The following is a 23,641-nucleotide window of genomic DNA, read 5'->3' as shown; positions in this document are numbered from 1 at the left end:
AATAAAACATGTTTAAATGAAAAACTGTTTCTTCTTTTTCTCTTAACTCGTGTGTGGAAAAACAATTGAAAAGAATAGACCAAATGGTCAAAAGAACCTATTTTACTGCCTAAATTCAGTAGGCCTAATATTCTAATTAAAAGAAAAACAGGAATGCAACAAATAGACTATTAATACCAGAATTGTATAATTGGTAACTTTGCTTTTAGTTACACGTAGATTCCTGATTTAAGACTTCACCAACTTCTTTATTTTGAAATAGACCGGATATAGTTTTTGCGCTCAAACTCACGTCACATCCAAATTGAAAGCGCAACTCCACATCTTGAGGAAACCCACTTGAGAGCGTATTTGTGCTTTATACGGTCGCATGTAACCCCTATGGGCCTTGGTTTGTTTGCTCTCTGGATGTCCGCGGGTGGCGTCGGAGCTCAGGCTGATGTGGGCACCGGTGGAGAGCATGACTGCCGGCGGTCCATTCAGAAAGACGGGATGAAAATGGATGCCTTGGCCGGGTTCTCTTTATAACGCTGTAATACATGGACACATAAACTACCAAAATGAGGATTTTCGTGTGTCTCCTTAAGAATACCAACCCTAAAATCGAGTATTACTCCAGATTTTCACCGTCACCACTTTCAATAAAGCAGTTTTTGGATTTTGGTAAGTGTTACACATCTTCTGGGTTCTTGTTCTGCCCCTTCTCCATTGTAATAGCTTGATTATTTGGTAACTGCGCATGATCTTTAATTTCACCATTGTTGTTTTTTTTTCTAAATGTGCCACAGTTTGTTGATGCGATGAGTCAAGCGCATGCGTACGTGAAACCTTATACTTTGTTTTGATGAAGCGAGCCGTATGAATGGTGTTTACCTGCAGTATCCATGCATAGGCCACAACACAAGCCATTATGTTACCATTTCTCTGCGCGACGCCTTTTTGTTTATAATATGAACAGTGCAGGGTTAGTGCGCAGTGCGTGCCATACCGATATTGACAGTGCAAGAATGGCCCAACAGCACGTAGGCAAAGGAGGGTGGCATCACCAAAGCAGCTGATCTCTGCCAGGTGCTGCCATGACTTGAGCCCGCTTTGAAGTCAACTGTAAATTTAGAGAAGCATGCTAGAAGGGGGGCACGTTTATAACTGGGTAGGAGTGAATACCAAGGACCACACACTGCACATGCTTTGGCTCCAGTAACGCACATCAGCCACACTCAAGGATTTCCCTAATCCATCTCTGATTAAACAAAGTCAGTCTTACGTAATTGTTATGCTTAGAAGATTGTGAAACGTGCCACTCCTATCTCTGGCCATTAACATCTATGTCACTGGGGCAATATCATGTTAAAGGATGCCCTTTACTACTGTAACAACAACTGTGAGACTTGCACAAACTTGAGTCTGTCCCGTTATGTGTCTGGATACACTGTCTGTAGCCTATAGCAGTTTTATTAGTCCTACCACATTTTGCTGAGTCACTGCAGACCCCAGGACATAATGTACCTTGAAGCTTTTTTGTTGAGAGATCTCTCTTATCATCTGTTGAGTGTTTCCCAAAACAATAGCTCCGGATAAGCCTTGCGTCTGTCTTGACTATTACAATTGAATGTTTGGTGTCTGAAGGTTCAATGCATAAAGCTTTTAATGGGTGCCAGATGCTTGTACCAAAATAAGTGCTTATTAACAATTTGTTAACCACATTTCTAGGGAAGTGAGTTTGGTGAAGTGGCCTATTGTGGGGAGTCAGATGTGCAGCTTTGAACTAAATATAAGTTATCATAACCTTTCCTTGACTCTGCATTTGAGCTTATTACATTGATCTATGGCTTCCTTTACATGCATAAATAGTGCAGGGTTTCCATCCAGGCAGCAGATATTTGGATGTGATGATATTAAAGGTCATTACATTTTACTGGTGACAGGAAGTGACCTTTGATCCAGACACTTACAGTATTACCTTTGCTTAGACATTTAGAGCAGTATTCTTAAATTGTAATTTTGCCTCTACAGACGAGTTATGTCCTTGTTCAGATCAAGTCTAAGATCTACTTTTAAGACTCAGCTGTCTATGTACACAAGCTTTTAATTATCTGTGTATCTATTTATTTTATTTGAGCATGCAAATCTCTAGATTAGCTATGGAATAGCACTGATTTCTGTTCATTAAACCCTTTGAAACAGGCTCGGGTCTAGAGGGATGAAAAACAGTGTGCATTGCAAGTTCATTTTTAAGTGCTTTGACCCTCATTCAGATTAAATAGGGTTAAATGAAGCTTAATGGAGGAGTACTGTCTTTGCAGAAAATTGACAAAATTGTTCTTTCTTAACACAGTTGAATTTGTTTATTAATTTATAAACTTATATTTTTGGCCTATTTAAATCTAGGCTCAATGCATATCTATTTAGACTGGCTTTTAACACTCAGTAATGCAGTGACATGTACGGTTATTTTAATTTCATTGTTTATTGTATTGCATGGTTTATTTTGTGTTGAGTTAAATGTAAAGTACTTTGGTCACCCTGGGTGTTGTAAAAGGTTCTATGAATTTGAAAGTTTGATTGATTGACCATATATGATGATGATTTTTCTTAGGCAGGGACAATGCCTGTGAGAAAACTTCCTACATGTTTTTGCGTAAGGAGCTGCCAGTCCGACTGGCCAACACAATGCGAGAAGTCAACTTGCTGCCAGAAAGTCTCCTGAGTCAACCCTCCGTGCGACTGGTGCAGAAATGGTCAGATACTTCCTCCAGTTTACAACATAGGCTATGCAGTTTGTGTCTGCTGTCATTAAATAATGTTTATGCGTTTGTCTATGTTAGGTACATGCAGAGCTTTGTGGAGCTGTTGGACTATGAGAACAGGAAACCAGAAGATCCTCACGCATTGAATGAGTATGTCATACACTATTAAAATAAATGTAATATGCTAAAGGTATGTAACTTTTCTAATATGGAGGCTGCCACCTGGAGATGTCATTCCTTTACCTGGAATGTTTCACAGTAGGGCAGTTAGAATATACTGTATATCTTGTATTATTGTAGCTAGACTACCTCTCCGTAGGTCTGGCCTGTATTTACCTGGGCCTGGTGGCATTGCCTTTTTGTTTCATTGGAGATAGATAAGTTTTATGTCATACTGTGGGATATTCCAGGTAAATGAATGACATTAAGGAGATAAGCAGGTGAAAGAGCCTCCACCACAAAAGTTACCCAGCTCACACTGCAAAATTCTCTGAACTGGACAAGATTTTAAAATTTATATCAGGTTGTTCATCTTGTTTTCAGATTTATTATCGATTTACCGGTACTAGTTCTGAGGCTGCTTAATTCTAGTCTAGAGGTAGTTTATTTTAAGATAACTTGTCAAGTAAAATTATCTCGCTGCATGGACAGATAATTTCACTACTTTTAAGTAATTTTATGATAGATTTAAGTGTTTTGCAGTCTACCTTTAACTTTAGATTTACACAGACTCTCAGTGTTGCAAATAGCCCTATACACACTGAATCCAATTGCCTTTTTTATAATGGCTCTACTCTAAAGAGGGGGGCTTATTTATAGCATAATATTGCCGCTGATAAACTCCCCACAGGGCTGATAGGAAGGGAAATAACTTTGTCTGCTTTGGATGATCTCTAAGTCACAGAGGTGAAACATATTTATGGGCTTTTGCTTCCTGTTATAGGCACAGGACTTTTTACCTCTCATAAAATACATTTCATTTTGAATTGTCAATTGCTATGGTAATGGTGCAAATTTTTTTCATCACTTTTAAACCCATGGGCAAGATTCGTTTTTTTATCTACTTTCTCTCCCAGTAATATTTTGTACCTCTTAACTCTGTTTTTCTTTAAGTTTTCTGGAGTTGCTGATTGAAATTCGTAATCGCCACAATGATGTGGTCCCCACTATGGCGCAGGGGGTAATAGAGTACAAGGAGAAGTTTGGCTTTGACCCCTTCACCAGTACTAACATCCAGTATTTCCTCGACCGCTTCTACACCAATCGCATCTCCTTTCGCATGCTCATCAACCAACATAGTGAGTCTCAAATCACGGAAATTATATTAGCCTTACAGTGCTAGTGCTAGGTGCCAGTTCCAGTTCTCTCTATGAGCTGCATGTTATTATGAATGCTAATCTGTGTTTGTATGCTAATGGAAACTGGAATAAGTATGGTTAGGTTTGAATAACATCTCTATCTATTTATTTCTCAGCTCTCTTGTTTGGTAATGACACCAACCCTGCCCATCCTAAACACATTGGGAGTATAGACCCTACCTGCTGTGTGGCAGAGGTTGTCCATGGTGAGTTCAAGGACATTCTTAAACCTTGTTGAGGAAAACTTTTTTTCGTTTCTTCTCCACATCATTTGTTTCTGTTTAGATAAAGAATGCACTTGAAACAGAAATAAAGTCCAGAGAATTTACTTAAATTAACTAAACAGAAGAGAGCAATACTTGTACAAGGAGTCTGTGCTGACACTCTCATGCAGAGACTCTTATGTTTAGGGCTATACAATGAGTTTTATATGCTAACTATGGTGGGAGGCTACCACAGTTTAGACATAGCATCTCTTCGTTGTTGTACAGGCCAGCCAGGCCTCTTGGCGCATTGCACTGTTCAATCAGACTCCATCCAGGGTGTTGTCTGTGTAACAGGTCATGGTATCATCCCTGTCAGTAGTTCTTGTCCTGTTTATTTAGAGTAGATTGCTATTAGATAGATTGGAATATCATGCATGAGTCTCACTGCTGTGATCACAGTGGTTATTTCCTCACATGACCTCAGTGCAATAATGAACTATAGCAGTGGTTATACAAAATAGCAAAACTGCTTTCTTGATTTTATATATAAATATATAAAATTAAGACAAATGATCACACTTGAAGCGTTAATGTTTGTTAAAAAAGAATAGATAAAAATTGTTATTGGCTCCTTGCAGAGCAGTGTTTTTTCAATGGCCACTTAATTTTCTCTACTGTAAATCATTCCTCAAAGTCACTGTTTTTGTTTCAATGATATTACCTGTTAAAAATATTTAGAAAATGTTTAAAAATTAAATGACCTGTTTTTGTACATCAGCTCCTTACTTGTTTCCAAACTATGGAAACTGTTATCAGCGCTTTCTCTCAACTGGAATGCCTCTATCTTGGACTAACACAAATATTTGTATAATTTTCTTTGAGGGTTTTGTGTTGTTTCTTTGGGTTTTGTGAATTTTTTACCAAAACGGTCTAAAAAATTGACCTCACAGTGAACTGAACAGAAAACCTCTGTGCAGGAATCTAAATATAAACAACTTATTGTTCAGCTCTTTTTGCCATGACTCATGAGGTCTGTGCTTCTTCTAACAGATGCTTATGACACTGCCAAGATGCTGTGTGAGAAATACTACATGGCAGCACCTAAACTCAAGATCGAGGAGTTTAACAGTAAGACATTCATGTGAATGCAAAAATAACAATAATAATACCATTAAAATAAATGTAAAAAGTTACTGGCCAGTGTTTGATGTCCTGTGTTGTTATAAATAAATTATAATACATGTTAAATGGATATAATCTGAATTGAAATTTTTACTTTAGTCTATGTCTTACAAATATTGGTCAGCATTTCACTGCAAAAAGTTTTTAATGTAATTCTATCTAAAATATATTTTATTAAATTATGTTTTTCTCTGGTTTTGATCTGCTTGTAGCTTGTAAATGGATCAGCACAATAAACTATTTGTCAAATGCAAGATTATTCTGAAATAAGACTTATTCTGTTAGAAGATTATGAGTTGCTGTTGAAGATACTCAGATTAAGATGAAATATTCTGAAGTCAAGGTATTTTTTACTTGAAGTTATTAAATTAACATCAAGCCCCGAGGATGTAATTTCCTTTTGTCTCACCCACTTTAAAATAGCCCTATTCACTTTAGTTTTATCCACAGTGAAAGCTCCAAAAAAGTCAATCCAAGTGGTGTACGTGCCCTCTCATCTGTTCCACATGCTTTTCGAGCTGTTTAAGGTAAGTTTTAGGTTCATTGCTCTAAATAGCTAACAGCTCAAAATGTAATTATAGTGTAACGTGACATATAATTCAATGGAGACACGAGCTGGGGTAATTAGAGATGTGGCGTTTTACAGAACTCAATGAGAGCCACTGTGGAGCTTCACGAGCACAGTTCAGAGGGACTGCCACCAGTGAAGGCTAAAGTCACTCTGGGCCTGGAGGACCTATCCATAAAGGTTAGCACACAGAAGATACAGTAAAGTGCAAGTGAGGTGTAAAACTGTTTATGTTTTGTTTATACTTATACATGTGTCAAATCAATATTGAACTTTTATATGAACAGTTGTAATTGTACCCAGATCACTGTTTAGTTTCAAGAAATTTTAGATGGTAATCCACGTGTTTATTTATTTATTTATTCATTCATTTATTTAACAGTGGCCTGGCAGTAATCTTTTATTTTTTTCTCACTGGATTGCAAAATGATAATTCAGTTGCAAATACCTATCATTTATAAAGCTTCTTCATGCATTTTTCAGATCAGTGACAGAGGAGGAGGCGTTCCCCTGAGGAAAATAGACCGTCTGTTTAACTACATGTACTCCACTGCCCCAACACCAAGTCTAGAGCCTGGAGCTGTACCACTGGTACTAGCACACTCAATATTGGATCTCTTTTAGTGTCAATAATTTATATAAAGTGACGTCAGAACAGCTGATAATGGATTACTTTGACTCTTCTCTCAATAGGCTGGTTTTGGATACGGTTTACCCATTTCAAGGCTGTATGCCCGATACTTCCAGGGGGACCTGAAACTCTACTCTATGGAGGGTGTCGGCACTGATGCAGTAATTTATCTGAAGGTACATGAAAATGCGTTATGATAGAATTATCTTTTGTCTTTTTCTTTAAAGATGCATTATGTAACCTTTCCTGCTTGTCCCCATGGATATGTTATTGCTTTGTTTAGAATTTTACACCAAATTTATCCAGCAGGTCTTTTTATTGCTAAGGAATATCTTACTGTGAGCAGGCTCGCTTATTCACAGATCTGGCATGTAACTTGGCCTGGTGGGGTCACTTGCTTGTCTAGATGACAGATATAAGATATAAATGTATGTATTTGCTAAGGTTTGATAGAACATTATATTTTATTGTCTAATTTCAAGGCCCTGTCCAGTGAGTCCTTCGAGCGGCTCCCTGTCTTCAACAAGTCGGCATGGCGACATTACAAGACCAGCCCTGAAGCAGACGACTGGAGCAACCCCAGCAAAGAGCCTCGTGATGCCAGCAAGTCCAATTACAAAGCTAATAGATAACTGCCTGGCCTATGCTAGCCTAGCTGCCCTTTCTCTGGCCATGAAAAATGCCTGCACTCTGCCTAAAGTATGCATGATGTAATATGCCCTTGGGTGAAGTTGATTTTGGTCCCAGGCACGCAGACATTCAGACAAGATGGTCAGTATGGATCTTTCTCTACCCAACGGCATTAACTTAACATCAGTCTGTCTTTTTGCCATTGTAGCATTACCTCTAGAGCTCCCAAGGTGGATTTCATAGGTGGGCCTCTTTGAATCGATCATTTACTTCTTTGTTTGCTGGCATCCAAGCAATCTGGCATAACATTAAAACCACATCTCTACCATCACATCTGGTCAGGCAGCAAGTCCATTGAAATTTAACCAGGATGGAAAGTTCAATGGTCACATGACTCAGTTGGAGCAATCAAATAGACCACAGTTACTATAATGGTTAATGATGGTTTGTTGTTTACAGATATACTAATTAGACTGGCCATATGTAATGTAATATTACCAACAATGTTATGCAAGTGGTCTTAATGTTATGTGTGATCAGTTAATCCCATGACAGGTATCTCATTTTGGCTGACACCTTTGGTATCTGGCAATTACTAAAGCCTAAATTTACTCTCTGCTTGCTTGTAAGATGTTGCAGTATCACTCTGTTCCTAGGATTTTGTCTTGGGCCCAGAAAACACAAACAAATTCAAATGGATCTGTAGAACAAGTTCAAATTGGCAGAGGTTTCATTTCCGTCCTATGGGAGACACTTTTCATTGAACGCACAAATAGGATATTGTGTTGGTGGAATTGCAAAGACATGTTTTTGTTTTTGGTTGCACTCCATTTAAGCCAAGGAACAGAGATGGCAGGGAAACTGTTGGCGTGGGCTAACTGGTTACGAATGTCTGTTGTGGAAACTAAACTAACAAATAGCAATGCATCTTAGTTGGCATTTTTTTATATAGACTGATGGCCTTATCTGTATAATAGGAATAGGAAATTTGTTTTAGTTTCGAAAGGGACATTGACAGAATTGTGTGAATGCAGAAGTATTTAACTTATTTATTGAGACTAAACCTATTTTTAAAGTTTTATCTTCCAACTAATCGTACTATAATGTGGCATATTGCAATTGCTATCGATCAAACACATTCTTTATTCAGGATCCCCATTAGTTATAACTACCACAATAACTATTCTTCCTGGGGTTTCACGCAGATGGACCAAATGCTGTTTTCTGAAAGTGCCAGTGCTGTCTGTCTGTAGCTTTTACCACACCAGCATAATGCATTGTGAACAGTGGCACTGAATGACATAAGAAAAATCATTACGCTATATATTCTATTCTTGTCTCTATGCTAATGTGGAGTTTAGACTAACAAACTGTCTCCTGTCAGCTCTATAATGACATCTGCTGAAAGCTTGTAGTTGTAAACGTTTTAGCCCTAAAAACTTGCATCTTTGACTTCATTATTATCAGCAGCAACAAGAAACACGAAATAGCAAGTAATGTAAAATGAATATAAAAAAAAGTTACAAAAAAAATTTATAAAAAGAAATAGCCAAGAACAACACAAAGTACTTTCAAAAACATGCACTGTTTTGTATTTTATTTTGAATTGGACAAAAGGTTGTACCATTTTTAAAGTATTGTTAGGGAATCTTAATATAATAGTTAAACATGTGTTCATTATTACATTCAGGACATGTAATTGCACTTTATCCTCATCCACATACAGTAAACTCCATAACGTTGCATACAGAAAATTAAATATACACAGAAACATTATTGTTGTAATAGACCAAAAATATAAATCTTAGACTGAAGTGACCTCTTCCTCTCTCCTTCAGCTCCTTCTGAAGTAAAACGACGTATCTGTGAGGAGATCTAACCACCTCTAGTTTGTGATACACTGTAAGATTTCACCACTGCCATTGCCTTCAACATCTGCCATACTGTATACTCCTCACAAAGAGATACTAACTAGAGCTGTATGTAGGCTAACTAGTACGTTCAAAAAATGCCTCATTCAGTTGCTTCATTTGCTAATAATAGGCCTGTCACAATAACAAATTTTGAAGTACGGTATATTGCTTAAAGATGCTCTGCGTAACATTTCTATTGGAGAGTCTGCCACCTGCTTATCTCCATGGAAATGTTATTGCTTTTTCTAGAATGTTCCACAGTATAGATTAAACCCTTCTACTGCAAGGGAGACAAGCAGGTTACAGCACTATGGTACATCATAATTCAGATTTATGGAGAGTCGCCTCTATTCACAGAGAGAATTGTTGTATTTTTTAGGAATAGAAACATACATGACTAAATATTTGATGTATATGTTTATTGTCATGCCATGGAACATTCCAGGCAAAGCCATACCATCTTCTTGAAGACAAGTAGGCGGCGGACCCTCCACCAAAAAATATTCCAAATATGTTTAAAAAAATAAAAATAAAAAAACTAATAGCAATACATAAATGACAAAATGAAACACTTAAGTAGTTAGGCTATATCATTAATGAATCATAGAAGTTTTTTTATTTAACCCTAAAGCTCAAATCTAACAACAGAACAGGAAAAATAACGTAAGTTCCCCTTTAATACTAAGAAAAAGTAGCAACGATAAATGGGACTAAGGATGAATATTAGCTTTGGCTACAATCCTGCATATTTACAAGTACATGTTTGTCTCTTGAATTATCTTGTCTTTTAATATGCATTGCCCCTTTAATAAATAAATACTAATACAAATATTAACCCCCCCAAATTATTGTTCTATCATAATAGCATATATTGAACGATAAGTCGATATAGTAATTATCGTGACAGGCCTATCTAATAATAATAATGACATCGCAATGACTGTAATACACATGTACCACAGTGATTTTTTTGACCTCAAGTTGTTGTGTTAGAGGCAGCCTATTTATAATGTATTTTAGAGATATAAAATGTATATATACATTTTTGTGAATTGTACATGCAGCCAGTGTGGAGTGTTATAGATACAACTAAACTGCAGCTACTAACTGTCTGTAAGTGTCTTTGCATGACCTTCCCAATGTATAGGTCACTGTGCAAAGATATGCAACCATAATACAAATGCTGTTTTGTCAATCACCAGATCAATATATACTGTTGTCACTGGTCAATAAAGAAATGGTTGTGATCTGTCATTTTTGTTGTTTTTTTTTTTCTTATTAATATTCTTATTCAACATCTTTAGTTCTGTTTGCCAGTAGCAAAGAATATAGCACAAATAGTCTTATGTTATACAGTTTGTTTTTTTTATTTATGTAACAAGCCATTTTCAACAAAGTTTACAGAATAAAAAAGTCAAACATTACCATTTTTACATATAGTGCAGTTAAATAGTGTGTAGAGGCCTCTACATTGCATTGTAGTTATTTTTTATTGCAGTAGTAGCTGAAAAGTCTATTATGGCCTAGTGTCGCTCAGTGAAAATATGGGAAAGAAATCTATGTCCATTTTATAATGAACCCAACAGTTTACCTGAAGAGCTGCAATCATTATGAGCTGTTTCAAGTATTGTCAGTTTCCTGGAGAGGAGAAGATCTTAAGTTTATACCAGGGTTGATTTGACAGCTGACATCATCTTAAAATGAGATCAACATTGTCATGGCTTTTCAACAGGATAACTGTACCATTTCTATTACTAAGATACAAAGTGGCATTTTTGAATCACTAAAAGTCCACAATCGATGATACTTACAGCAGTTAAGTGTTAATGTGGTAAAAGGGAGTGATTCTGCACAAAGTGCCCAATGGAAAACCTACTGTGTACATTCAAAAAGGTGTTAGAGAAAAGCTGTTTCACATGTTTTACTATCAACAATCACCAGCATCAGGCATTACTGACAATAGTTTAACCCAAGAGCTTTACAGGTACAAGTTCTGAACCACATTTGAATTAAATTCAATTGAATTAAAATGCCTTTTAGAAAGCGTATAAAATATTTAATAGTTCAAATTGTCGTCCAACAAAGTTACATTCTCAGTATGTCACACAAGTGACCTCAGCTGTGTTAGGCTATATGTTTTGGTCTTATAGTTTAGCTTCATCCTAAATACTATGTTGAACAGGAAAAATTAGGAAAAATTGGCTTTTTGCTACTTAAAACATTTTACATTTTAATTTCTCCTGTATCCCAGATTACAGTTTTTCCTACTGTGCGGATTCATTTGCCACACACAAGCTTGTTTTGGAGAAATTATTAAGTGTCTTTGTTACTTGACCCCGCACAGGCTTCTTTGCAGCCAGTTCACTGTGATGTCTCAGTGAGTCTGAGTGTGTACAAAATACTGATTCATCTACTTCTCGTCTTCGTCCCCTTCACTCATGCTGCTTATAGAGGCAGATGCACCCTTGGGAGACGTTGGGGGAGATGGTCGAGCACTGTGCCAGCGGGTGGGGGGTGAGGGGGGCGAGGGGGAGCGCAGTGGCGACAGTTCACGAGGAGGACTGTTGCAAGGAGACTCTCTAGGAGACAGGGCATATGAAAGCATTCGTCCACTGCGCTCCTGAAATACCTGTTTCTGTGGAAAGAGAACAAGAAGAAAAGGTTATTGCTCAATGATAATAATAATAATAATAATAATAATAATAATAATTATTATTATTATTATTATTATTATTATTATTATTATTATATAGCTTCTAAATATCTAACCATCTTCTATATTATTAACCAATAATAAGGCAGTTGTGGCATGCAGAAGAAATACAAATGCAAATACTGTACATGTTACTGTGAGCCACATTGTCTTGTAAATAAAGGCATGTTACACAATGCAGAAGCTGGTTTGTTTTTGGTATGCCATGCCACACTGGTTCAGTGACAGGTCCTGATGGTTCATTAAGCAAAAACAATAAATACAGAGAGAACTAATTTAATTACATAGTTTTGTATTTATTAATATTATGATCCTTGTTGATGATTGCATGCACACTTTCTTAGCTTCACTTCACTGAAGATCTGTATTATAGGTGCATTATGTAACTTTTGTGTATATCACCTGCTTGTCTCTACGGTGGTGTTATTTCTTTGCCTGGTATAAATAGGCATTAAACCTATCTATCTCCATGAAGACAAACAGTCTGCAGACAGCAGACTCCATCAGGCAAAGTTAGTGGTCAGATCTGTGGAGACTCAACCTTAATTACAGTAAGAATGCATGTTTTTCAAGGTATTTTTTTTGTAATAAAAGCTGTAAATGAATAAATGCTTGATAAACACGTATATTGCCATACTGTGGAACATTCTATTCAAAGCTGTAACATCTCCATGGAGACAAGCATGTGGCAGACCCACCCCTAGAAAAGTTATATAGTGCACCTTTGTGTTTTGCTACACTGAGATCAATAGAAAACAAGAGCAATCAGAGATAGCAACCTGGTCCCCCATGAGGCATCGGTGGGGTCAGTTCATCACCAAGGAAGCAGCTTATGAAAAGCCCAGCCCATATTACATGATCATTATATCCACAATGCAATGTGTCTAGCTGTACAGTGTCCATGAACATTTGTGTGATATTGGTCACACATGAGAATGTCTGTGTTTACTAGCTTGTAATGAAAATTAAATTTTTCATGAGTTCAGTATATGTTAGTTCTGTGACTGTAGATCAGTGTGTTGTGTATCACCAAAAAGAAGAAATGGAAATGATTTTCAGCATACACTGAAAGAAAAAGGAACTGTTAGAATTAGTGATTATCTGGAAAACTATTAATATTATACTATACAAATGCATAGAATTATAAATAGATAATTTTTTTTTTATTTTTTTTTTTTTTAGATTTTGAGACCACTCCCATTGCTCTAGTTCGATCCTTTGTGGAATTATAACCAAAAACGCATATTTGACCTTGGTTACCTTGATCTTCAAGTGACCTTGACCGGTTTCAACCTGCAACATCCAGTGTTCCCCGGTTACGTGTGTGCCAACTTGTGTGATGATTGGGTGAATATTTTAGCCCGCAGATGGTTCAGAAATTGCAGAAATTGCCTATCTTTTATAATGACGTGACCTTTCAATTGACCCGTGTGACCTCAAATGATCTCGGATTGTCACCAAACTTTTTTTAGCGGCATCGGACATTGGGGCTTGATCTATGTACCAAATTTGGTGACAATCGGTTCATAAACAGGGTGAATAAAAAACCTGGTCAACCCGACCAGGTAATAAAGCTGGCAACTCTATTTTGAATAAGACCTAAGGTGAGCTTATCTTAACCTGTTTAATTGTGGTTAATTGGTCAATTCTCTCATTTAGTCATTAGTGTTATTAGTCAATCTCAGATAAATGTGTACAGATTTGTGTGTCTGCATATGGGTGTGTACTAAAATATATGTATGTCTTCTTTCTTACACTCATAATAGATGAGATTTCTTTTTTGTGTAAATAGATTTTCTGCCATCTATTCAATATGTTAAGAGGCAAAATAAGTGTTAAACATCAGCCTAAACTCCTTCATTCTGTAGAATAAATGAAGTGTTATGCATTATTTTTTTTGTGTTATGATTAATGATTATGCTAATTACTTGCAAAAATAGTTACAAGTAAGGCCAATCCACTTACCCACGTTCCATCAGGTCCAAAGAGTTCCAGGAAGTTGCCGATGAATTCCCTGGATTTTTCCTCCCATTTCTGAATGAGGTCAGCACTTTTCTCCTCCACGCGATAAACAAAGTGCTTACTCTTCTCCTCCACCGTGCGCACCTTTTCCTTCATACGGTCCACCTGGTTCTGCAGCCTGTACTTCTTTTCCTATCAAAACAAAAATCATACATAATAGTAGTTAGTGTTATCACAATACACTACTAAAATGTTCATGTGTTATCATGGTGATACAATGTACACATTAGCAAACACTATCAAAAAACGTTTAAGATTGTCTGAAAAAATATAAAATGGATTTAAACAACATTTTTTCAGAAGTTTCAAAGATCAATACGAGCATTCATGGTCCTGTTTATGAGTTTAATTTTCAACAAAAAGGTGAAAATCTTTGGCTAATGCTAGCTATCTTGTGACTGTAATGTTATATCACAAATCAGCTCACCTGTTGTATTTCCAGTTAAATCAATTCTTTGTTTAATGTTGCATTTCCCCTGTGCGTCTCAGTGCACCGCCTTTGTGTCTCAGTCAAAGATCTCAGCACAGTTTAACAGGAGAACTGGTCAGGTAGGGTCAGAAGATCCTGTGGAAGAGTCAAAAGTGTCCCTCCTCTGTGTCCTGCAGCATCACAGCAGCGTACAGGGGGACCAGGTGAACACAACAGGAAAGTCCTCGTTCTTACTCCGTTCTGGTGTTTCAGTTGGTGATGAAATGGTCCATTACCTCAAAGTGTTTACTCTGGAAGATCTTCCTCATTTGCTTGATGATGAAAAAGACCTGTAGCATCTCAAATGTCCATAGCTAGCTCCTTAGCTAGCCTCTTGCACAATCTCCATGGATACAAGAAAAACAAAGTTCATTTCACACAATTCAACAGTTCCTTGTGTTCATTAACACAGTGTATTTCCTTTTACTGCCATGTACGGTGTAAAAAAAAAAAAAAAGCAACTTTAATGTCTATAGTTAGCTTCTCAGCTAGCCTCTCATGCAGACTCCATGGATATAGTAAAAACAAACACTTCATTACTTGTGTCCTTTAAACTGCACATGCTGCACTTCTTAGTTGGTTAAAAATCCTTTGATATGATGTTTTAAAAACTCAGCTCAAAAAACAAACAAAGTTTTGTATAACTACTGCAATGATTCAACTGATGTACTGTTATATAGTTGTTGATGTACTGCTATAATTCACTCTATAGTGACACAGAAAACAAGGAGTAGATTACAGCTGAGTGACACAGATATCTGTTCAGGTCATGCACAAGATATTCTATTTCTATCTATATGTCTAATCAATTAACTAAATAGGGCAAGGACTTATTGATAGGGATGTGCTGACTCATGACTCGTCACCCTGATCAGACCAGCAAGATGCTCCATGGAGTAAGATGAATCCGAGGGATGTTCAGTGTGTGACCAGAGCGCCAGGTAGCCACAAAAGCAGCCAACCACTCCGTTGCCATGGGGATCCATTTTTTAAACACACCCTCAGGGAGTAGGTAGGTCAATAGGTGTGATACTCAATTCTAATACTGACACAACAATGATATTTAAATTAAAAACTAGAGCCCGACCGATATGGATTTTGTTGTGGCTGATATGAAACCGATAAAATGGGGGTAGGAGCTGCCGATAGCCGATATAATCGCCGATATATTTAGTGATGTAAAAATTCACTGTAAATCTTAAATTGTTTAAAAAACTTAGGTTTGGCTCTGGTGGATTTTAAATTGGGTTTATTTAGGCAACATTTATTGTTACTCTGCCTCTTTATGTCATATTTACAGACAGTAGGTCAGCCTAATGGCATTTTTGCATCACATTCTAGCTACTAATGATGGGTATTCCAGTTCTTTTTAGAGAACCGGCTCTTTTGGCTCAGTTCACTAAAAGCAGCTGGCTCTTTCGGCTCCCAAGCGGCTCTTCAGATTGTTTTGTTGCAAGCAGGACTAAAGCAGAATTGAACCAGGACTGAACCAGGACTCAAAAAGGACTAAACCAGGACTAAAACAGATCTAAACCATGTGTAAAACAGGAGTAAACCAAAACTAAACCAGGACTCGGTCTCTATCTCTCTTCGACTCTCAAGCCCAAAATAAGTCCTGGTTTATTTATTTTATGCTGAACTACAGCCAAATATGCATGTTTTTCTACCCTATGCACACGCATATTTCTGAAAGTTTCATTTTGAGCCGCTGCAGCTGTCAAACTACCACGAGTCTGCACGTGACGTGAAGAGAAAAAAAGTGAGAAAGAGAAAACACAGCTCCCAATAAGGAGCAGGCTCCCGTCGTTCGCTTCAAAGAACCGGCTCTAAGAGCCACTTCGTTCACGACTGACCCATAACTACTAGCTAGTAAAGAAACTACCGCTATTAGCCTTTAGCCGTAAATACTGTGTGTATGTCATAATTCATAACTCTAAGCTTTATAATGAGGTATCACATACCCACGTGAAATATCGGCCCCTATAAGCAAAAATATCAGCCAACCGATATATATCGGTCGGGCTCTATTAAAAAGACCCACTTATTTAGACTATGGCTAGCACTTTCTTTCATATTACCAGGTGATGACGGTCAGGTCAGGTTTTTGTTTTTTATTAACTCAGTTTTTAACATTATACAATGGGAGTTTATCCAACAAAGAAACTAGCTAGGTAAAGAGCTATGGATACTACTATGGATATTTGAGCTGCTACAGGTTTTTGCCATATGTGGTAGCAAATGTGTCAGAAGAGCTTCAGAGGAAATACTTTGAGGGGATGAACACAAGAAGCTGTTGAATTGTGTGAAATGAACTGTTCTACTGTTCATATCCATGGAGAAGGTGCAAGAGGCTAGCTAAGGAGCTAGCTATGGACATTTGAGATGCTACAGGTTTTATTTACACCATATGTGAGAGAAAATGTGGCAGAAGATCTTCCAGAGAAAGTACTTTGAGGTAATGGACCATTTCATCATCAACCGAAACACCAAAGCAGAGTAAGAATGAAGCCTTTCCTGTTGTGTTCACCTGGTTTCCCCCTACACTACTGTGATGCTGCACAGAGGAGGGACCGTTTTTGCTCTTTCTCAACTCAAACTACCCTGACACATGATCAGCTGAACCTACCTGACTAAAAACTGCACTAAGCCCTTTGACTGAGACACAAAGGAAACTCAGATGGACAGTTTAAATGTTACAGCTACAGCAACTGCAACAGTGACAACTTACTGCAACAAAACTTAAATTTCCCTTGGGATCAAAGAAATAGGCCTCTCTCTCTCTCTCTCTCTCTCTCTCTCTCTCTCTCTCTCTCTCTCTCTCTCTCTCTCTCTCTCTCTCTCTCTCTCTCTCTCTCTCTCTCTCTCTCTCTCTCTCTCTCTCTCTCTCTCTCTCTCTCTCTTTCTCTCTAGTTTCTACTCAAATGAGTTTACTAGTTTTGGTATCATCTGGTATCTATTTTCTATACTTTTGACAACCCTACATAAGAGGGATAGGTTTATTGTTAAAGTGTAGTTAGGTTTGATAAGATTTGGTTTGCTGGTCTTACATTGATATAGCTGACATTTAGCTCTTTGGCTGTGTATCCACGCTGCAGGTTGCGTCGAGCGTAAACGTCATAGTCTCTGACGATTCTGGTGATTATATCAGAAGTCGAGATGCCTTCTGTCCGCTGTGTCGGTACGAACATACCTGGAGGCACACAAAATAATCCAGGTCAGAGTCAGAACTTCAGTTAGATATGGCAAGAAAAATTTATGTCTGCATTAGCTAGAATTAGAATGTAAAGAATGACTATGATGCAATGCAAAGTGCAAAGTGCAATGCAATATAAAGTACTTTGGGTGTCTTGAAAGGCCAGTCCAATCCAGTTATTAATTATTCTCATTATCTTCACCCTTCTCTTTTTGATCATGAAAAACAAATTTCGAGATCTAGATATTGTACATTCTCACAAACCAAAATAAAAAACCTTCCAAATTTAAATAATTTAATACTATTATTATTATTATGGCTGAGAACATATTTAACACAATACGCTGTAGTCATTACCAACCTGCCTCTTTGATGTGTTTATAGACATCCTCACTTCCTGCAGAGGAGTATGGGATATCGTCATGAGCCACAAAATCGATCTGAGAACAATCAAAAGACACATGCAGTATCGAAAACCACACCGGCAGCAGACACAACACGCTAGGGAACACTTACACAATATCACATGTACAGATATGGACTAAATGCTTCATGCTATTAATAAAGAACTACACATAGACTGGCCATTGACTTTCAATCTCCAGTATAGGCCAATATGTTCTTTAGGTTTTGGACTGACCACCTGTCAAACAAAAGCAAGGCATCATTTTAGAGCAAAAAAGGCATTGCATAAAATGTGATTACACTGGTCCCATTTATTGCAATAGATACTGCTTGTCCTTAATATACCATTGTAGCTCAGTGCACTATAGACAGTAATTGAAAACCTAGGACATGCCAGAGGGACCATATCTCTTGGCTAGCCTGGGGACACCCCAGGATCCCCCCAGAAGGGCTGGAGGAAGTGTGTGTGTGTGTGTGTGTGTGTGTGTGTGTGTGTGTAGAGGTAAGTCTGGGCATCTCTATATAGAGGGCTGCTGTCATGGCCCAGCCCCAGATAAAGTGGAAGAATATGGATAGATGAGTCTGCAGTAATTTTGTAGTAATGTATCAGCATATCAGCAGAGCTTAGTAGCCATTGGCTGCCTTGGGTTCATTACAAAAATTAGCATTGAGTCAGCTATGAAAAAAAAAAAAACATCAGGCAATCTGTACAGAAACAAACCTTATGTTGCTCCAGGAAGTCGGGTGTGAGAGTCCAGGGAGCATCCCGTAAAACTTCATCCACATAGCGGCAATGTCTAAGGGCCTCGTACCGTTCAGTCTCCGTCATGACGGTGAAGCCCTTATATTTGTGGGTCAGCTCATCACTGCACACTGTCCAAAAAGGTGATGAAGGAGGGGGTAAGAGGAGACATTTTGAACAAGATGTGAGAGACTATGCATGAATTAAATAAAAAGTAAAGTTTATTATTACTATTGTTCATTTAAATTTGTTTTGTTGACGTCTGTCTAGTATGTACAGTAAAACCAATAATACTTTATCAAGGTATAGGTAATGATTAGTACTAAATGGCTATCTCTCATCATTGGATTTAGAAATTGTCAAACGTCTTTCTTACTATCTCCACTTGATTATGAACTGTATTAAAAAGTGCATTAAACCACAATGAGGTCAATTAAAATTAACGTATTAGAGAACAACTTGTAACTTAATCTTAGCCCATTCAATTGTTGTTAATTACTGCTTTTCTGCCTCTTCCAATGTACATTTCTGACTAAAAATGTACTAATTAATATTGATAAATGAAATTGAAATGTGTATCTGTACCTCCTACTATGAGGTAGGTGTTTGGGAAGAGGTTCTTGGCTTGCATGAGAGCGCGGGCATGTCCAGAGTGGAACAGATCAAAGATGCCGTCTGCATAAACTCGAACAGGCCGGTCCACTGATAACACACAGCAATAAAACCACACTCTCATATGTATACAGATAAGATGGTGTTAGAGGAAGTAAAGCAGAGATAAACAGGTTATAAATGAGGCCTGCATGATAATCGTGCAGCTACAGTATTTCATTTAAATGTGTGAAAATATACAAGAGTCCAGACTAACTAGGCAAATTTGAATATACAATATACTGTATGAGACCATTAGTTAAATACCTGGGGTGCCTTTGCGAGCTTGCGCGATTGTGAGCTTCTCATGTGGAGCTTGACAGTCACAGCTGGTCTCCTCTGTGAAGTGGGCAGGTTCTGTCAGTGTCTGAAAAGAAAACATAGACAAAATAATCTATGTGAAGTATAGGGGAGGGTGATATTGACAACAATTATATCATGAACTTTTTTTGGAGTATCTTGATAACAATATTCAGATGTGTTTTAAATGGATTGGTTGAGGTTTTAGCAATTGAAAAAGGTGAAATAACTCCTAAATTACCCACCTAAGTACAGAATATTCACTTTCAATTCAATTTGGAAGTTCAGAACATACTTTTTTTTTTCATTTTCATTTCTAATCAGTCCTTTCTGTGACATTTTTTTACTATAAACTATGACAATCTGCCCTCATCTACTGTGTACTACCAGCCCAACCCACTCAAATATTAGCAGCTTCTATTACAATATTGACCACAAATGCCCCACCCCTCAGTAGGACGTGTGTGGATGGAGAGCTTTGGTATTGATCTGTGGGTGTGTGCAGGCGTTTGAGTTTGTATATGGTATATGAGCATTGACATGTGAGAGGAATAAGGGAAAAGAAATATTGACTTGCTGCCAATGTCCTCTAGAAAAGTGTAGCTGACTGCAATACTGCTATATTTGTTAATGGACAGCTATTTTCTGATGTATATTATCATGTTGTTTCCTCATCACAAACATACCTGGAGTTGTGTTTTGTTTCATTCACACAGAAAACACTCTGTTCCACCTAGTGATGTCAAGTGGTAATACAAGAAGTGCTCCATTGTGTTTTTAAACTCCATACACCTGCACTGGAATCATTTGGATAATTTCAGCCCTGAAATTGCCAAATGCCAATCTCTATAGAACAAAAGGTAAAAGTAGCTGTTAACTTGAAAATTACCACTACATGCTCTGTTGTACACAAGATGGAACAGAGTATTTTGAGCTGTGGTGATGCAGACAGACTAATAATAAAGAATTATTCAAATACTGTATGTGTGAATGAAACAAAACTTACTCCAGGTATGTTTTGATGAGGTAACAACATTATAAAAGTCAATTTTTCCTAATGTAGGACCTTTAATGCTAACAGCACTACAACAATAATATAAAAGACAGAAAGTGACAACAAAACACACTTGACAAAAAATGAGTTATTATAAATGACTGGCTCACTGACAGCCTGATGGCAACAGTAACGTTTGCCTCATAAGCTGCATTTGTGTGGCATCATCTGTTGATTGTAGCAACCATTCACTGATTCTCACCAACAACAGTGAATCTTAAAAAGATCACAGCTCAAACCTGTGGGAGTGTGGGTCTGTGATGGAAAAACATGTCTCTAGGGGGAAGACATGATACGCTGACATCAAATTTAAATTAGTCCTAGCTTGTTGTGTTAACTCTAGTTGTGATTAGGGGAGTGGGTCTTTCAAAACATACTGACAATAAGTGTTTTACAATAATATTTTATTGTATTATTGGTACTTTAATTTAATTTCACAAAATAAATGCAGAGGTTTATATATTTATTTATTTATATTTTTAATTGAAATATGATAGAAGTGTGATGGAGTGTGACAGAAAATGTATATACAGCTAAATTCATTTCCACTGTATAATTTGATATGAGTTTTTGTCTGTGCTGTGACCACAAAGTTCAACATCTTCGAAAGTTCATGTCATGATAATGTGTACACAATGATAAATAACTAACTTTGTCCATTTGAATTGGAATGAATGGAAGTGAATTGAATTTCTTTTCCTATGGATCCTACCTGGGTGACTGAGGGATTACACAGACCTAAATGAAACTGAAAACTAACTATAAGTAATTTCATTTTATATCCATCAGTCATTTTACAGGTTACCCTTTGACTGTATACTTGATAGAGAGAGTTGGTGAAAAAAATTCTGAGCACAAAAGCCACAAACACTTTGCAACACAAGATTACTCAAACATGCATGGATCACTCTAAATACAACTTTGAGTAAACTAATGCTGAGCAAAAGCAATTATAACATGACAATATATCCATGTTTAAAGCACCAAAAAAAGCATTAAAGACATGCAGCCAACTGTAGAAAAAGACATCATCTATATTTAATAGAATGACACACATTTAGTATCATGAGGTAGAGGGAACATGGTGTGCCATAGCAGGCTCCTCATAGCCCATTAGACTTCTTAAGGAATAGTTGTAATCTCTAGTCACAACTTAGATTAGCCAACAAGCATGGAACAGATGGCAAGGCTTAAATTGACTGGTGAGGACTCAAGTATGGTGGCCAGCAAGGACATATGGGTTGAGCACTATGTAAAGCCTATTCTGGCAAAGGGCGAAGAACATCTGGCTTAAAGGAGATTAAACTGAAAAAACAGAAAATACTGACCATGGCACATGTATCTATGACAGCAACTACGGACTTTTAATGACAAATGATTTTCTTACAATAGGCCCTTGGAATAAAATCTATAATTTTCTTATATACTCTATTAAGGTGAAATGGTAGACAACAAAGTGCATTCACTCAGTAGCATAAACCCTCTTTGAATGCTTAGGCTAAGTGAAACTACTAATGCAAACTCAGCATTCTGTGCATGCCCTACTGGCTATAGGCTACTGTGGGAGATGTGTTTCATAACAGGGAGCACAGCCTCTTTTGTCTGTCCCTCTCTCCTTGGCAATAACAAACCATTAACAAAAAACAACACACGAATTGACACCCCTACCGTCCGGGGATGGGGGCAGGTGTGCTCGAGCTCCTCCATTATTCCCAAAACTCATGGGATGCGGTTGTGGTGCTGTATTTTGTGACTCAGCAGCATCAGTGAGACGATGGCTCTCTCCTCCACATCACTCCTTCTCCTTCCTGTATCCCCGCCTCCCCTCTGCTCTGGCTGCATCTCCCATCCTTTACAAAGACATCAACGTCAACACGATCTCTCACTCTGCACGCTCTGTAAACGCACTCTGTGCGTTGTTTTGAGTCACAATTAGCAAAATTAGATTTCGCTGTTAACTCAACAATAGCTCAGTTCACTCGGTTAACTTAAGCATACAGACCTAAGTAAGATAAAAACACAAAAAGCAAGGCCATACCAACATGCAATCAATATAGGCGATGCCGTTTTAAGTAACCTATTTGAAAATTCCATGACCTACCAGGTAGGTCAAATATGTATAGGATACACTGAAGCCCTTATTATAGTCTGTAATATCTTGAATATAGAAAAACAAACGTATAATATAGCTTAATGCACGAACAGCTCATGCGAGTCTCTGTTGCCTAAAGGATCTTTGCTCTACTCTGGTTGGGTCCGTGAAGCTCGCGAGCAGAGGAAGGGGATGAGAGAGGATGCACCAATCAGAGACCGTATAAAGGAATACAACTGATTGGTGGATCAAGCCAAGCCACCAATACACACAGCAGGTTGTTTTGACTGTAATAATCATGGATCTAGCCCACAGATTTAAGACATTATTATCCTTGGCCTGTGTAGCATAGATTATTGCTGTAATAGCCCATTCCACATTAAAGCCAAAATTATGTCACATAAATGAGTAAATTGCCATCAGCCAAAGCAACAAATAGCTAAAAGAAAGATAAGTTGTCTTTGTAAAAATGAAAATGTGATCCAGACAAAAGAGCCCAACAAAACCTTCATAATATAGCTTATAATAAACCTAAATGTGTGACATGAACACACTATTGACAAATTCGCAAAAAGTATACTTACTCTGAATGTCTCTCTTCTGCAACAAAAAGGTGCCACGGCATAGTAGTGAGTTCTGCTTCGCCTTTGTTTTACCATGTTTTATGACTCAAGTCGCTTTTAAAAATCACCCTCAGTCCAAGAGCAGTCTGTCTGCGCACAGTGAAGTGCAGTGGTTAAATGTAACAGGAGCATAGACTGTATC

At 37.6% G+C, this 23,641-nt stretch overlaps 2 protein-coding genes across 4 annotated transcripts; one reads left to right on the top strand and one right to left on the bottom strand.

The window, feature by feature from the left end:
- The first annotated feature begins 292 nt into the window (after nucleotides 1-292).
- Nucleotides 293-10,489, top strand: pdk3a (pyruvate dehydrogenase kinase, isozyme 3a). Of its 2 annotated transcripts, none has more exons than XM_055150903.1 (12): nucleotides 293-663; nucleotides 2,597-2,738; nucleotides 2,826-2,897; nucleotides 3,861-4,045; nucleotides 4,222-4,311; nucleotides 5,362-5,439; nucleotides 5,944-6,020; nucleotides 6,140-6,241; nucleotides 6,545-6,652; nucleotides 6,755-6,868; nucleotides 7,175-7,295; nucleotides 9,161-10,489. In XM_055150903.1, the coding sequence occupies exons 1-12, from the start codon at nucleotides 561-563 to the stop codon at nucleotides 9,199-9,201; spliced, it is 1,233 nt and encodes a 410-aa protein (XP_055006878.1). In that variant the 5' UTR covers nucleotides 293-560; the 3' UTR covers nucleotides 9,202-10,489. The 2 variants fall into 2 exon arrangements, 1 of the variants encoding a protein (XP_055006878.1); XR_008631814.1 differs by having other exon boundaries at nucleotides 294-663; nucleotides 7,175-7,565.
- Nucleotides 10,490-11,645: 1,156 nt separating this feature from the next.
- On the bottom strand, nucleotides 11,646-23,535 carry pcyt1ba (phosphate cytidylyltransferase 1B, choline a). Of its 2 annotated transcripts, none has more exons than XM_055150901.1 (8): nucleotides 23,461-23,535; nucleotides 19,698-19,797; nucleotides 19,365-19,481; nucleotides 18,759-18,910; nucleotides 17,994-18,072; nucleotides 17,487-17,629; nucleotides 13,914-14,102; nucleotides 11,646-11,870 (listed from the first exon to the last, which is right to left on the bottom strand). In XM_055150901.1, exons 1-8 carry the CDS (start codon nucleotides 23,533-23,535, stop codon nucleotides 11,646-11,648), a joined length of 1,080 nt encoding a protein of 359 aa, XP_055006876.1. The 2 variants fall into 2 exon arrangements, with proteins under 2 accessions (XP_055006876.1, XP_055006877.1); XM_055150902.1 differs by lacking the exon at nucleotides 23,461-23,535 and adding an exon at nucleotides 22,453-22,491.
- Nucleotides 23,536-23,641: the final 106 nt, after the last annotated feature.

Source organism: Boleophthalmus pectinirostris, unplaced genomic scaffold (genome assembly GCF_026225935.1).
Source record: "Boleophthalmus pectinirostris isolate CB_2022bp ecotype Guang Dong unplaced genomic scaffold, ASM2622593v1 HiC_scaffold_15, whole genome shotgun sequence".
Lineage (NCBI taxonomy): Eukaryota > Metazoa > Chordata > Actinopteri > Gobiiformes > Gobiidae > Boleophthalmus > Boleophthalmus pectinirostris.
Note: the sequence above shows the minus strand (reverse complement) of the source record. Positions and strands in the feature narration are given on the sequence as shown.

Coding starts and splice junctions, on each gene's coding strand:
- pdk3a (XM_055150903.1), top strand. CDS start 561: ATGAGGATTTTCGTGTGTCTCCTTAAGAATACCAACCCTAAAATCGAG. Junction 6,021..6,139: donor TGCTTTTCGAGCTGTTTAAG/GTAAGTTTTAGG, acceptor GGCGTTTTACAG/AACTCAATGAGAGCCACTGT. Junction 6,653..6,754: donor AGCCTGGAGCTGTACCACTG/GTACTAGCACAC, acceptor TTCTCTCAATAG/GCTGGTTTTGGATACGGTTT.
- pcyt1ba (XM_055150901.1), bottom strand. CDS start 23,535: ATGGTAAAACAAAGGCGAAGCAGAACTCACTACTATGCCGTGGCACCT. Junction 19,798..23,460: donor GCAGAAGAGAGACATTCAGA/GTAAGTATACTT, acceptor TTTTCTTTTCAG/ACACTGACAGAACCTGCCCA. Junction 11,871..13,913: donor TTGGACCTGATGGAACGTGG/GTAAGTGGATTG, acceptor CTCTTTCCACAG/AAACAGGTATTTCAGGAGCG.